This window comes from Gymnoscopelus microlampas (assembly GCF_963454915.1).
Source record: "Gymnoscopelus microlampas genome assembly, chromosome: 19".
In the NCBI taxonomy this organism is placed as follows: Eukaryota; Metazoa; Chordata; class Actinopteri; order Myctophiformes; family Myctophidae; genus Gymnoscopelus; species Gymnoscopelus microlampas.
The window spans coordinates 36,423,618-36,438,056 of record NC_139956.1 but is presented as its reverse complement, the minus strand read 5'-3'; the positions used below and the strand labels follow the sequence as shown (position 1 = coordinate 36,438,056).

Sequence of the window (14,439 nt, the reverse complement as noted above, 5' to 3'; positions counted from 1 at the left end):
TGAATAAGTCAATAATATGAATAATAAAGGCAAGAGTAATTCTGAAGAAAGAGTGAGACTTTTAAAGTGCTGATGACATTACTTGCAGTTTCATGTACTGTACATGAATATATGGTTAATATTTCAGTTCCTTTTTTTGCCTTGGAAATCGTATTGTCAGATGATTTGTGGTTTGTCAGAAAGCGTCTTTCCAAGTTCCCTTTCTTACCCATCTGTTGCTAGTGCGACAAAGCTGTGACCAGTTCCTCTCTTCACACACACGATAGGAGGTGAAATGTCCGTCTTAACTTTAACTTTAACCATCTTTATGAAAAAATACTTTCATGTTTCTAGTTGAGATTTCAGCCATCACTGTGCAGCTGTCTATTCTGCATGCTTTTGTCTCTTAATGTCTCTTCCCAGACTCATTCTCAATAATGTTGTCTCATTAGCTGTGGTTTAACAGTAGTAATACTCTAGTACTAAACAGGTTACACACCTGAACCAAGATATGCTGCCAGGGTCATTCCTGCTGCACTGCACCTCTCCCCTGATATGATTGGATGGGGTTCACATTCAGACCAGCAAACCTGAGCATGATTGGACAACGATTTGGCTTGACTTTTGTCCAGAAAGGCCAGAAAACAGCATGAGTACTGTTTGGAAATAGATCACATTTGAGGTGAAATAACAAGGAAAGACAAAGCATACATGAAAGCCCATATACATTACAAGCAATTGGCACATGTGGGATGTGAAATATAGACCTATTGACTATTTATAATTTGTACATGGTTTAGTTTAGTCAGTTGACATTTAATGTTTGCCTGGTCTCTGATATTATATTTTCTGCTGACAGACACCCATATACAAGCAATAGTACAGAGCATTGACAACCAAGATAACTTTTTATAAACTTGTGGACCATTTGTAATTCATGCTCCATTGCAGCAAGTAAGCGTTCATCCCACAGTTGCACACTTTACAGGGGAGCAAAGTGGCATGTCATTTTATTTTGGTCAAACATGTGTTAAAACATGCGTCAAACACAGTTTCAGAATCTTTAAATATTGTCTGTCATTCACCTAAAAGTCTGAGCTGAAATTGGTGTGTAAATATTAACTGTTTCACTGGCTGACAGGAAATGGGGAGAGAGATGGGAGGGTGAGACGCAGCAAAGATCGTCGGGATCGGGAGTCGAACTCGCGACACACTGTCAGGCTGGCATTGCAACCTAGGGTGCCTGGACCATCACACTATGGCCCAGGCCATTACATTTACTTCTACTCCACTACATCTAAGATTCAAATATTGTGCTTTTACGCCACTACAATTATTTGAAAACTTTAGTTACTAGTTACTTTGGAAATCTTTATTATGATTAAAAAATATACATTAACCACTTCAGCCATTTGATAGCAGATCTACGATAGCAGATCTACAATAGATCTACAATAGCAGATCTGCTATTTGCGTAATTTAAGTTTGATGCCAATTCTTTTGTACTTCTACTCAAGTCAGTTAAGAATTCCGGACTTTTTACTTGTAACAGAGTATTTACATTACAGAATTGATACTTTTACTTAAGTAAGAAATGTGATTACTTTTTTCACCACTGTCTAAAACGATAGCGAGAGATGGACTGCTGAGGTGGAGCGCTAAATCTACCATCAGCCAGTAGATTTGCCAAAGCTATGCTACTCATATGCTGAGTTGGTGATGCCCAGGAAAGATGCCAGGACCTTGTGGTCCAAAGTTTGTTTTTTGTGTCCGGGTAGCTCAGTCTGTAGTCAGCCTTTGACTACAGACTGAGCTACCCGGACACAAAAAACTAAAAAAAGTTCAATAACATACAATAACAATAGTTCCTCTGTTGGGTCAAAGTTGTTTGTGCACTCATCAAGCAAATATGATAATTTTAGCAGCATTTAGAGTACATGTCACTGTTTGTGAGAAAGCTTTACATATCTATGCTGTTCCTTTACATCACAGATATAATGTAAAGAATATAACCTCTTCTCCAGACATCACTGACACCAATGCACTCACTCATCATGTCATCTTCCTTTCATAAAACCTATGTATATGTACGGTATTTCTTTAATACTTGTTGCAATGAAAAATAAATAGTTCTAAATGGGGGCGGAAACAAACAAACAAAAATAAAAGAGGAAGAGAGGCACATGAATAAAATAAAGACCGCTCTTCTCCTTAATTCAGAGCGTAGTGAGGAGGTGGAGAATGTCAAATGCCTGCAAGAAGAATTGAATCACAAGGGTAGAAATGGCTGCAGATAACATTTATGATAACCTTGAGCTCCAAACGATAGACGATGCAACCTACGAAGATGTTGAGATCAGGACTAGGCCTACAGCGAAGGAGAGAGATCTACAGAATATCCTGCAGTCTGGTAAGAGATGTTACTAATACAAAGAATCACCCACAAATACTTTTTAAACAGGACATTTTAAGATTTTTAACTGATCTCACTGATTCACTCCCTCGTTGTGTGTGTGTGTGTGTGTGTGTGTGTGTGTGTGTGTGTGTGTGTGTGTGTGTGTGTGTGTGTGTGTGTGTGTGTGTGTGTGGGAGAGAGTCTGAACATGAATGCGTATGCAATAAGCATGTATGAGAATGGTGTGAAGGAAAAAGAGATGTCACCGCTAAAACCTAAATGCTCATTGTATTGAGAAACCAATCCCATATCCCTCCTTGATTTTAGTTTGATGACTATGTCTATGGTTTTGAATTGTCAAAAAGCATGTTGTACCTTGTACTCATTCACTCAATATAACACATTATTATTAAAAAAACAAAAGAATAACCAACAAATATCATGTATGAATACCATAATTGTTTCTTAAATTTAGCCTTTTTACAATATTCAGCTTGTCTTACTGGGTTTATAATCTGATCTCACTCCCTCCTTTTCCCCCAATGTGTGCGCGTGTGTATGTGCGTGTGCGTGCACTCGTGCATGTGTGTGTGTGTGTGTGTGTGTGTGTGTGTGTGTGTGCGTACGTGCGTGTGTGTCCTCCAGGCATAAGACGGTACAGGTGTGTTGCGGTCAGTTTTGGATTGCTTTGTGGTGTTCTAGCTCTCCTCAGCATTGGAGCACCACTCTATCTCTGTAAGTCAACTTTCATGACAATGTGTTTTATTTATTAATATAAATATTATTGAATTAAGTTGAATACAGTGGTCCTCATTCCTTAGTTGAAATAGATATTTTACCACTGGTGAACTCATTAAACTGTGTTAGACAGTATTCAACTCTCATGGTCACATGGTGTTGGTGAGAGGAGGGATATGGCCAGTGACAAAGTGCTGAACACCAAGTGCATTTGCAATGATATTGATATGGATGGGAAAATATGGCACATATTTTATCAGCATCCATTTTAAAGACTGAACATCACTTTACATTTTCTGGGCCTCTACATTTTGTGTCACGTTCTACATTTTGTGTCAAGTGTTACGACAAGTGGACATTTCCATTTCACCTTATGAACATAACATTGACTAAAACTACCTAAAATTGGTTAAAAACAGGATACGAGGCGTAGGCTGAAAAGTAAATGTCAAACTGTCTGAAACTTTAACTGAACTTTCCCACCTGTCCACATCCTGTCTGCACCGTATGCATAGCGGTGGTTTTTGCTAGAAAGTTGACATCCACGTGTGCCCTAACAGACTTGAGAACAACACGTTAACCACTTAGCACACCTTATGACACGGACGTGCATTTCTAAACTATCCAATCCAAACTCCCTTTTTGTGGATGGCCCCTCACTGGTTTCCTGTAGTATATAGTAGCATTACACATCCTGTTACATTAGAATTCTCCGCGATCTACAGACCTTGGTTCTACTGACTCTGTTGTTCGTGCATACGAGGCGCCTCCCGTTCTTTCCCCTGTGTGGACTAATCGGTCTTGAGCCTTTACGAAACAATCATCTGATACGTTGAGAATTTGATTTCACTTGTCTTGCATTATTGGTTCACATATTTCACAGTGTTGTTCCTGTGTATTGCTGTATTGAAATTAATAAATATGCTGGTCTTGAGCTAATGTGATCCTGGTTTAATGTCGTGTATGTACCCTCTGGACAATAGGATATACTGAACAAAGGACACACTCCCCTCTTGGAGTGTGGTCCTGGCGCATCAATATCAATGGATTAATAAGAAGGACACGCAGATTATTCTGTGTGTCTAAATTAAGTTATACTTTATTGCATCCCCATGAGTAAATTCACCCTCTGCATTTGACCCACCCTTACTATTGGGAGCAGTGGTCAGCCACTGAGCAGAACCCAGGGACCAGCTCCAGCTCTAAGGCCAGTGCCTTGCTTTAAGGGCACTGAAAGGAGTTTGTATAACATGCATGTGTTTTGGTGTGGGAGGAAACACAAGGGAACACTGGGAGACCATACAAACTCCCCATAGAAAGACCCCATCTGTTTTGAGCGTGTGTTTTGTAAATACATTTTTGTATATTATTTACTTATGAATAATAGCCTATTATGCTAGCTAGCTTGCTTGCTATGTCATTTTGTAGACTTACAATTTGTTTTAAATCACGCAATTTGAAAATGTCCTCACAGATCAGTCCCACATGGTGGAGAGAGACCAATGGAACAACAACCTGACTGTAGAGCGAGTGAAATTACAGACCAGTTTTGACCAGTTGAACCACCTGACTAAACAGAAAGAGCAGCTTCAGACCAGTTTTGACCAGCTCTGCAGCAGACAGAGCTGTGGTGAGTGAGACATCACTATTTCTTCATTGTTACATCTTGTCGTTCATAATATATTACAAAATAAATAACAAAAAATGGCTAACTTTATTTGTTGTTGTTAGAATCACCTGGATGGCAGAAATTTGACAGAGGTTGTTATTACATCTCTACTGAGAGGAAAACCTGGGACCAGAGCAGACAGTGGTGTAGAGACAACCAATCAGACCTGATTGTCATAAAGAGCAAAGAAAAACAGGTAGGGTGTGTGTGTGTGTGTGTGTGTGTGTGTGTGTGTGTGTGTGTGTGTGTGTGTGTGTGTGTGTGTGTGTGTGTGTGTGTGTGTGTGTGTGTGTGTGTGTGTGTTTGAGTGTGTGCACTGTATGTGTGTGTGTGTGTGTGTGTGTGTGTGTGTGTGTGTGTGTGTGTGTGTGTGTGTGTGTGTGTGTGTGTGTGTGTGTGTGTGTGTGTGTGCGTGTGTGTGTGTGTGTGTGTGTGTGCGTGCATCCATGAGTCCGTGCGTGCGTGCATCCGCGTGTGCGTGTGTGTGTTTGTGCATGATTGTATGTTTGCATGTGTGCATGGCTTCATGCATGTGTGCATACACATGTGTCCGTTGTATCCTATTCCACTTAGTGGAGACATGATATATTGTACAGTTTGTATATCAGTAACCAGCAGCTTTTCTGTCCAGGACTTTGTTGCCAGTTTCAACAAGAGGTTATGGCTGGGTTTGACCGACAGAGACAGCGAAGGATCTTTCCAGTGGGTAGATGGAACGCCACTGACCACACCAACGTAAGACTGATAATCTTCATTTTACCATATCTACAAGCTACCAACACTTTGCGATGCTACATATGATTAGCTTGTAGAACTGTTCCTTTTAAACATGCACCTTCGCGCAAAGTTACGAGAGCAGTACTGATGAAGTTACTGATGAATTGAGTACAATGGACAAAAATGGAAACAACCCCCCAGGGGCTTCTAGTGTTATCCTTTTAGCATAACCTTTGACTGTACTACCTGTACTGTTAACAATCGCGTTAATAAAGTATTCAATCAATCAATCGATCAATGACGCAGCCTATGTGCAGATCTGTGGATATATGGTCTGGGGCAGGTCAGTGTGTAGCTCAAACATGAAGCCACTGCCAGGCATGTATAGTACACACATACAGGAATACTTTCAACATTTGCAAGTATCGCCATTAGTTTATTTCAGTCAAAGATACAAACATAGTTGTCCATTATACACGTTGTGCAGGCATTTTTGAGAGGCTTCATTGTGTTTAGTCCTGCTTTTAGGACGTTTTTGACTCCTTCTGTAAGGATAATTAATTTTTAACTGTCTGGCAGTATCTCCATATTTTGACTTTTTATACTTCTTTGTAAATTAACACTGCATTCCCAATGTAAATTAACATTGACCCCAGTGTTTTAGTTATAAGTTTGATCTCTCTGATAATATCATCTGCTTGAAGACGCTGTTTAAATGCTATGGGGAGGTGTTCTTTCCTATACCCGACTCTCTCCTCCTTGTTCTGTTCACAGACATTGGGAGGATTTCTGCATAAAATGGTAGCCTATATTGAAAGTAGGCTGTTATAATCCATAACGTGTTAGTTGGACGCTGGTTGCAAACATTCAACGTGTTATCCTCCACGTCTTGTCATTGTCGTCACCCGTCATATAATACTTATTATATTAATATAGTAAGTGAATTCATAAAGTCTAATGATGGTGTCATTGCCAATCAAGCTCACAACACGTTGCATCTGGTGATTTAATTTAATGACAGACGTATGTGTGATATAGTATGAACTTTACACAGCATATGCTCTGCAATGTTTACTAGCCTATCTAGTTAGTTGTCCCAACCAACATCACACTCCTAGTAGCACACAAAGTGTGCACACAACCAGACGTGCACTCACACCAACGTGCACGGTCTTCTGACCCATAGGCCTACACCCCTCTCCCTTTTGGAAAAGAGTACGCTACAATAGGTTTTATTTTTAACGTTTTGAATTGTCTCTTTTGAGACCCTTTAGAATGTTTTTAAACAGGCAGTTAAAAAAAATGTATTAGTATTATCATTATTTAATTATAAACGTAATAATAATAATAATAATTGGCTAATAACTGACTTCATGTTAACGTCCCTACGACATGTAAATGTGTAGCTATCTTAAAATGAATAGGTTATACATACTGTAATTGTAATTGCTAGGGTAATCAGGTAAGGTACAGTAGACCTTTATTAAAAATGTGAACATAATAACGATTGAACTGAACAATAGAGAAAAGTCATAACGGAGCTTATCCTCCACTACCAGATGCATATTGGATGTTATTTTCAGCCCTATACCTACAATATCAAATCACAATGCTATAGGCTACATGATAATACCTTTCAGTATTTATGCTACTGTAGAAGTAGCCTACCATTTATATTGTTGTTCATATGGTATAAATGATACCCTATTCTAGTAGGTTTCCCAGTTATATAATCATCTACTAGTTATGTACTGTTAGCAAACAACTGGTAGCCCAAAAACTGTTAAATTGATCTGCTGCTTTTCAAAACATGATGTCACTGCCCAGATTATTAAGTTTTGAAGTTATTAAATACAAAATGAATAAAATAACTCATATATCGTCATGCAGCACGTCTACCCCTCTAGTGCAGTGCTTTTCAACCCTTTTCATATCAAGGTCCATTTTTATTCGGCATTTGAGCAACGGACCACCGTTTGATGAGATTTGAGCTGTCAGACCCAAAACTTTGAATATTTTGTTATCATTGGATAATATTTTCCCCACAATTCTATCCATGCTGTATTGATGTTGGTATCGTAGGAGAGATAACAGGCAAACGTTGATCAAAAATAACAATTCTTCTACATTTTCTATTTGTGTATACTTCTTGTAAATTACGTAATTCAGATGTTTAACAATAATTTAGCTCTTGAGAGTTTAAAATGAAACCAAATGGACCTGTAAGGGTCCATTTGGTTTCATTTTACACGTTCAAGAGTTAAAAATCTAATAAGGGTCCATTTGGTTACCAACTCTCCATCATTTAGCTGGGGACCACCTGGAACCCCCTCAAGGACCACTGGTGGTCCCTGGATCACTGGTTGAGAACAACAGCTTTAGTGCATCAGCATTCCCAACAGTGCCATCTACTGGCTTGAAATAGTCAAGACAGCAAATTCCTGCAGCCGCAAGGCACTTCACACGCATTAATAGGATACTGCTCCGCTGGGCTGTGCAGCCTGTTGGATACCAACTAATAACTTATATAATTACTAAGAAATAATAAGTAACTAGTAATTTATTACTATTCCTGAGTAATTATAACCAACACTGGTTATGATATCCAGGTGAACCTTGACATTTTTACAAGTGAAATATATGAAATATATACAAATAGGCTAATTATAAACTTTATCTTATTTTATTTACTTCATCAGTACTTTGTGTGCACTCATTTCTAAATCCTAAAATAAATATTGTAACTATTTATTCATTCATTCATCCATTTATCCCACACATTTTCAAAAGTGGCAAAAATAGCCGATCTACAAGCTTACAACACATTGTGATTGCAATGCAACGTGTTGTGAGCTTGTAGATCAGCTAATTTCGCAATGAATACGTTTGAAAACAACTGAATATAAAATGAGGCGATGGTTAAAAAAACAAACGATTTAGAGTGAAAAACAATCCTTGTAAAAGTATTGTATTAATTATATGTTCCTACTTCTACAGGTACTGGGCGCCTGGTGAGCCTGCTAATGAACACAATGACCCTGAAAAAGGCCATTACCCTAATGCAGTATCAGACTGTGTTGAGTATTATGATGGGTCTCATTCTTCCTCTTCTGTCAGAGGATGGAACGATGACCCGTGTTCTATCGGTGTCGACTACTGGATCTGTGAAAGAGCTCTGTGCTGAAACCATCATGTTCACAATGTATCAGTTAGCTGGTGTGTTGGTACAGCTACATGATGGCTGTGTTTACATGTGGTAGTTTGTGTGTTTGCTTTGGTTTGTCTGCCTTGCAGTTCTACCCAATATGCACTGTAGACATTATATTACAATTCATATTCATATTTTAATTATTTAGTTACAGGGAGCCTATAGAATGTGAATAACATTAATCTAACAGCTATCTGTTCCATTTTTATACCATGTTTCATGTAGATTCATATAATGTTTGTTCTGTTGTCTTAAAACAATGCAAGAGTTATGCATCTATTTTTCAACAGTATTAAGCATTGTATTTCATTTTATTTGCCATTTAACTTTCTTATTGATTGATTATGTGCTTTACATAACCACTTAAGCCCTATTGTATACTTTGGCTATTAGAAAATAGCAGATCTACAAGCTCATCACAATGTGAGGCCCTATAGCGGGTTTTGTGTTATTCTTGTAGCATCATTATAAAATCATACCATTGTACTATTTGCCAACAGTTAATAAAGTATTCAATAAATAAAATGCTATTTTATTTTTTTGGTTAAGATTTTCCTCTTAATAATTGTTTTCTTCTAATATTTAATATATTTAATGTAAAGCACTAGCAACATGTTTTGTATTACAGGTGATATACACATTCATTATTGTTATGTCTGTAGGCATTATAAACACATTCATGAGACACTGCTCTCATACAGTATGTTTATAATCATGCAAGACATCTTATATCAATGTTAGTATAGGTCATGGGCATATAGCAGATTATGAATAAATACTATTCTCACATTGAATTATTATTATTAGTAACTCAACAGAAGTTGAGTCTGTTTGTACAAATGTGAGCATTAATCTCTCTTGTCATGGAGATTTGTTAACAACATGGAAATGATTGAAGTACTCTAGTACCACCTTGTGGAGGTTGAATGTTTCACTACTAGATGAAACAGAGTTTAGAAGGTTTATTCAATCATCATCATATTCAGAGTCTATGTGTCCCTGAGCAATACACTGCAATAGTTAGGATGGGTAAATGTATTAATATCACCCACTGCTCCTAATAGTTAGGATGGGTAAATGCAGAGGATACATTTCACATTATGTGCAAATAAATAACAGTGGGTGCCATTGTCTTAGACTCAGATACAGCAGAGAAAGGAAGGGAACCGTAGAAAGAAAGAAAGAAAGAAAGAAAGAAAGAAAGAAAGAAAGAAAGAAAGAAAGAAAGAAAGAAAGAAAATAATTAAAAGAAAGAAAGAACGAAAGAAAAGAAAGAAACTTAGTAACTTGGTGAGATAGTACATCATTTGTACTCCCCTTCTTTAAAACAGAGCAAAAACAGTTATTTGTGTAAAAGGCCTATTCATAGAAAACATAGATATTTCTACCAAATTTACCAACATCATCTCACATGTTGTTCAGTATAGATAACTTGTACTGTATACTGGCTCAATACTGTAAGTACAGAGACCTGAAGGTACAAATCTTCCTCTGTATTATAATATTATATATTATGTATTATCATGCAGCGCTGCAATTAAATGACATTATTTGATTATCAGAGAGTTCCAGACATCTCTTTCCCAGGTCATGTTAGCTACATTACTTCATACTGGGGGATTCCGAGGTGTTCCAAGGCCAGCATAGAGATATATAATACCCATGTGATCCATGGTCCGCCTGGGGTCCTCCTCCCAGCGGGACTCGAGCCCTGAAGACCTCCCTATAGGGAGACTTTACCCAGGAAGCATCTGTACTAGATGCCCAAGGAGAAACCACTCTTATTTTAATATGTTGTAAATTAATTAATTAATTAATTAATTGTTAATTCATTAATTCATTAATTCATTAATTCATTAATTAACCCCTTTCAGCCCTATAGCATCAGTGGAATATTTGCCAAAAATAGCCGATCTACAAGCTCGATGATATTTGCTGTAGAGGTGGAAATAAAGAACTCACCTGTGCTAACTCAGGTCTGTTTCAGTAAGTACAGAGGGTCTAAGTGGTTAAGTATGGAGTTTGACACCCATGAAGTAACGCTCAACAACTATAGTGTATTTATCTCAACTGAACCACCCCCCCCCCCCCCCCTTGTCGGGGGTCCCCAGTTCAAATAAAAATCAATTATGTTGGGGGGTCGCGGCCTGAAAAGGTTAAGAATGCTATAGCATGTCTGCAGGTTATCTTTTCTTACAGCCCTTGTGACAATTGTGTCACGAGGGCATATTTTAAATGTCTTCCTTCCCAAAATGTATTATTCAAGTTCCGAGTGTTTCCGAGTGTTTTGAAATGATCCTGGTCATATAATCTATTTCTCAGTAGAATTATTAAGGATTTCTAACTGCTGGCTACACTGCCATTTGAACAAAAGACAATTTATTGGACTTTTGAAAATCTTTCAAAAATAATAACAATAAAAAAAAAAAACGCAACCCACAAATGGGTACTGACCCATTGTTTGGGAAACACATCTCTCATTGTCTTCACCAGGCCGACAGGCTTGGAGGCAAAAATGTGTTTTTTTTGCCCCTGTCTGTGTGTCTGTGGACAGCTAATCTGAATTTCACTAGTAAGAGACCACACCTTCTGCTCAAGGTAAACATTATTTATTGAACACAATACAATGAAATGAATGTTTGCTGCTGGGGAGCCCAAGGCGGGGCGAGACTCAGGGTGGGGGTATAGTCTCGGGAGCCAGGCGACCGCCGCAGTTGCTCTGCTCAGGAGCGGTCTATCTGCTCAGGAGCGGTCTGTCGCCTTCGCTCCGACACTGCCCCGCCCTGGGGCTCCTGGAGGATGGAGAAAAAACGAAGTTAGATGAGCAAAATTGGTGAGAAAGGAGGTGGTTGGGGAGGAGGAGGGAATTTAGATTTGCGAGCAGCCAAATCAAACAGGTAGGTGATACAATCGCAGGTGTACTTATACTGTGGTGATTGCCGCGTGGATTGGCTGAGAGATAATCAGCGCAGCTGAACTTGGTAAGGTGATTGCCTTACCAAGTTGAGCAGAGGTTGAGCAGAGGGAGGTCTCCACTCCTGAACATGCGTTGAATACAACTACATTTCACTAGTAAGAGACCACACCTTCTGCTCAAGGTAAACATTATTTATTGAACACAATACAATGAAATGAATGTTTGTTGCTGGGGAGCCCAAGGCGGGGCGAGACTCAGGGTGGGGGTATAGTCTCGGGAGCCAGGCGACCGCCGCAGTTGCTCTGCTCAGGAGCGGTCTATCTGCTCAGGAGCTGTCTGTCGCCTTCGCTCCGACACTGCCCCCAAAAGGCTGGCTTTAAGGTGGGAAAGGCCGGGAGGTGGAGACGGTGGTCTCTAGGCGGGCAACTGTTGCGTGATTCCTCCTGGCTTGAAGGTGGGAATGGCCGGGAGGTGGAGACGGCTGGTCTCTTGGCGATGGCCGGTAGGTGGAGATGGGTGGCTTCTAGGCGGGCGACTGTCGAGTGATTCCTCCCGTCCTTGGACCCTCGGTCGGGCGAGGAAAAACTCCCTCCGGGGAGGATGGAGGAGGAAGAAACCTCGGGAAGGATCGCGAAGGAGGGGACCCCCTTCCAGGGCGGACAGGCTAGGAAACGACACGCCAGTTACGGTCGCCGCAGGTGGAGATGGTCGTTGCGCAGGTCTTGGACGTTTGTTCTTATGCAGGAGTGGTAAGCTTCCGAGGACCATTGACCGAGGATGCGGAAGCCGCGGTCTGACGGCCGTGTCTGGACACGGTGGAGGCGGCGCCGATCCGGAAGGAGTGGGCGGAGTAAAGCTGAGGTGGAAGGCCGGAAAGGAGAGGTGATGGTCAAACCAGAAGCGGGTGGCGATGGAACCGGGCTCGGTGGTGAACTGGAGTGACGTGGCTGGTCAGTAAGGTATTGGATCGGCAGGTTTGGTTGCTGACTGTCGCAGGAAATTGAGGAACTGGCAAAGGAATCGGTAATGGGTTATGTGGCGGGAGGTGAGCTGCACCAAGGTTGGAATGTTGGGTGGCGAAGGTCCGAGTGGGAGGACGGAGGAATGACGAGATGTCGGGAGAATAGGAACGGCCGATAGTGTCAGCTGGGCTGTGGTACCTTGTGGGTTAGGACGCTTATTGCAACGATCTGTAGGCCCCAAAAGGCGCGGCGGAAGCTATTGGGTAAGCTCACGGAGTGCGGTTGATGGACGGAGGGACCGAAGGTGTTGGGGCCAGGCGGAGGCGCGCCAGTGGCACTGACGGCAGTAGCCGGGCTGAGTGAATGGAGCTGCGTCGGTGTAGCGCCTTAGAGCCTTGACGAAGGTGATGCTGTTCCGTTTGTTGGGGAGGTAGTGCCGGAGGGAATCGGAGGTGTGAGAAGACCGAATTGACCGTGGAGAGGCTGCGTGAGCTGCTTGAGAGATGTGCTGGGGCTGGCGGCCCGAACGAGTGCGTGAGCTGCTCGTAGCATGGCTGAGGAGTGATGCGTCCAGGTGAGCAAGGAACGTGAGCTGCTTGTGAGTCGACCTGGGCTACCTCCCTGATTTTGGGTTGAGGTGATCGTGGAGCGAGAACAGCTTGAGGTCAACCTGTGGGTCAAGGGTGCCTTTCTTTTCTTCTTGGCACACGGCACGGGGAGAGGTGGCGCACGGCGCCGGTCCGAGGGAGGGAATGGACGAGGTGCAGTGGGCACCTGTGGGCGTGCTCATGAGGAGTGTGTGCTGCTTGCGGCGTGGCTTGGGAGTGACAGACCCCGGTGGCCGCGGGACGTGAACTGCTCAGGGGATGACTTGGAGGTGACGGGTCTGGGTGAACGTGCGGTGCGAGGCGAACGTGGGGCGAGAACTGTGGTTCTGTTTACTGAGAAATGGCATGCTAAGTTGTTTGTAGATCCCTTGTGAGTGAGTCTGTACTACTCTGCATTTGTCTTGGCGCCGACGTGAGCAGGTTCAGATGGGCTGACGATGGCTTCTCTCTCCCGCCTGGAGTAGAACGCCACCATGACGGGTCGGCTCCGAAATCTGGTGGAAGCTAGTCATGTACTGTGGAACCTCCGGGCAAGGGGCCGAGTCCATCCTGGCCCGGGGCTTCGGCCAGTCCAAGGCAGTGAGGTGTACCTCGGCCGGGACCTGGAGAAAGCAAGCCGCTACCCCCTTGATGTGGATGAGTCCCAGCGTGTTGTCGTTAAGGTGAAGGTCAACGTGGGCGACGTGATCCCCATAGATTGCCAAGCCATCCGCGGCTGCTTGAAGGACAACCTGGACGTGACGGGTCCGGATGAGCATGCGGCATGGCCTGCTTGATCTAGAGGTTGCGGGGCACTAGGCACCCGCCGTGCAAAGAGGGTGGGAAGGCGGCGGGGGGGAATAGAGGTTGCGGGGCACTAGGCACCCGCCGTGCAAGGAGGGTGGGAAGGCGGGGGGGGAATAGAGGTTGCGGGGCACTAGGCACCTGCGGTGCAAAGAGGGTGGTGATGGTCTGGGTGGAAGGTGCCGCATGAGGCAGGGGAGGCGGGAGGAAGTGAGTGGGCGGCAGAGCGCCCTAAACGGGGGGCGGGGCTTGAGGCGGGGAAATGCCGCCTGGGCGAGAGGTGCCACCTGAGCGAGGGGTGGGACTTGAGGCAGGGGAAGTGCCGCCTGAGCGAGATGTGCCGCCTGGGCGAGAGGTTCCGCCTGAGCGAAGGGGTCGTAGGGCAGCAGGGGAAGCGGGGGGGGCTGGCTGAGCATGTCCGGGGGCGTCTAGCGGGGGGAGGGGACTGGGGTGGATGGTGTGC

At 42.8% G+C, this 14,439-nt stretch overlaps 1 protein-coding gene across 1 annotated transcript; it reads left to right on the top strand.

Annotated features, from left to right (window-relative positions):
- Positions 1-2,219: 2,219 nt before the first annotated feature.
- LOC311035419 (uncharacterized protein) lies at positions 2,220-9,126 on the top strand. The gene is made up of 6 exons (XM_084043600.1): positions 2,220-2,389; positions 3,020-3,109; positions 4,587-4,742; positions 4,844-4,977; positions 5,413-5,516; positions 8,496-9,126. The coding sequence occupies exons 1-6, from the start codon at positions 2,263-2,265 to the stop codon at positions 8,680-8,682; spliced, it is 798 nt and encodes a 265-aa protein (XP_083899726.1). The 5' UTR covers positions 2,220-2,262; the 3' UTR covers positions 8,683-9,126.
- The last annotated feature ends 5,313 nt before the right edge of the window (positions 9,127-14,439 follow it).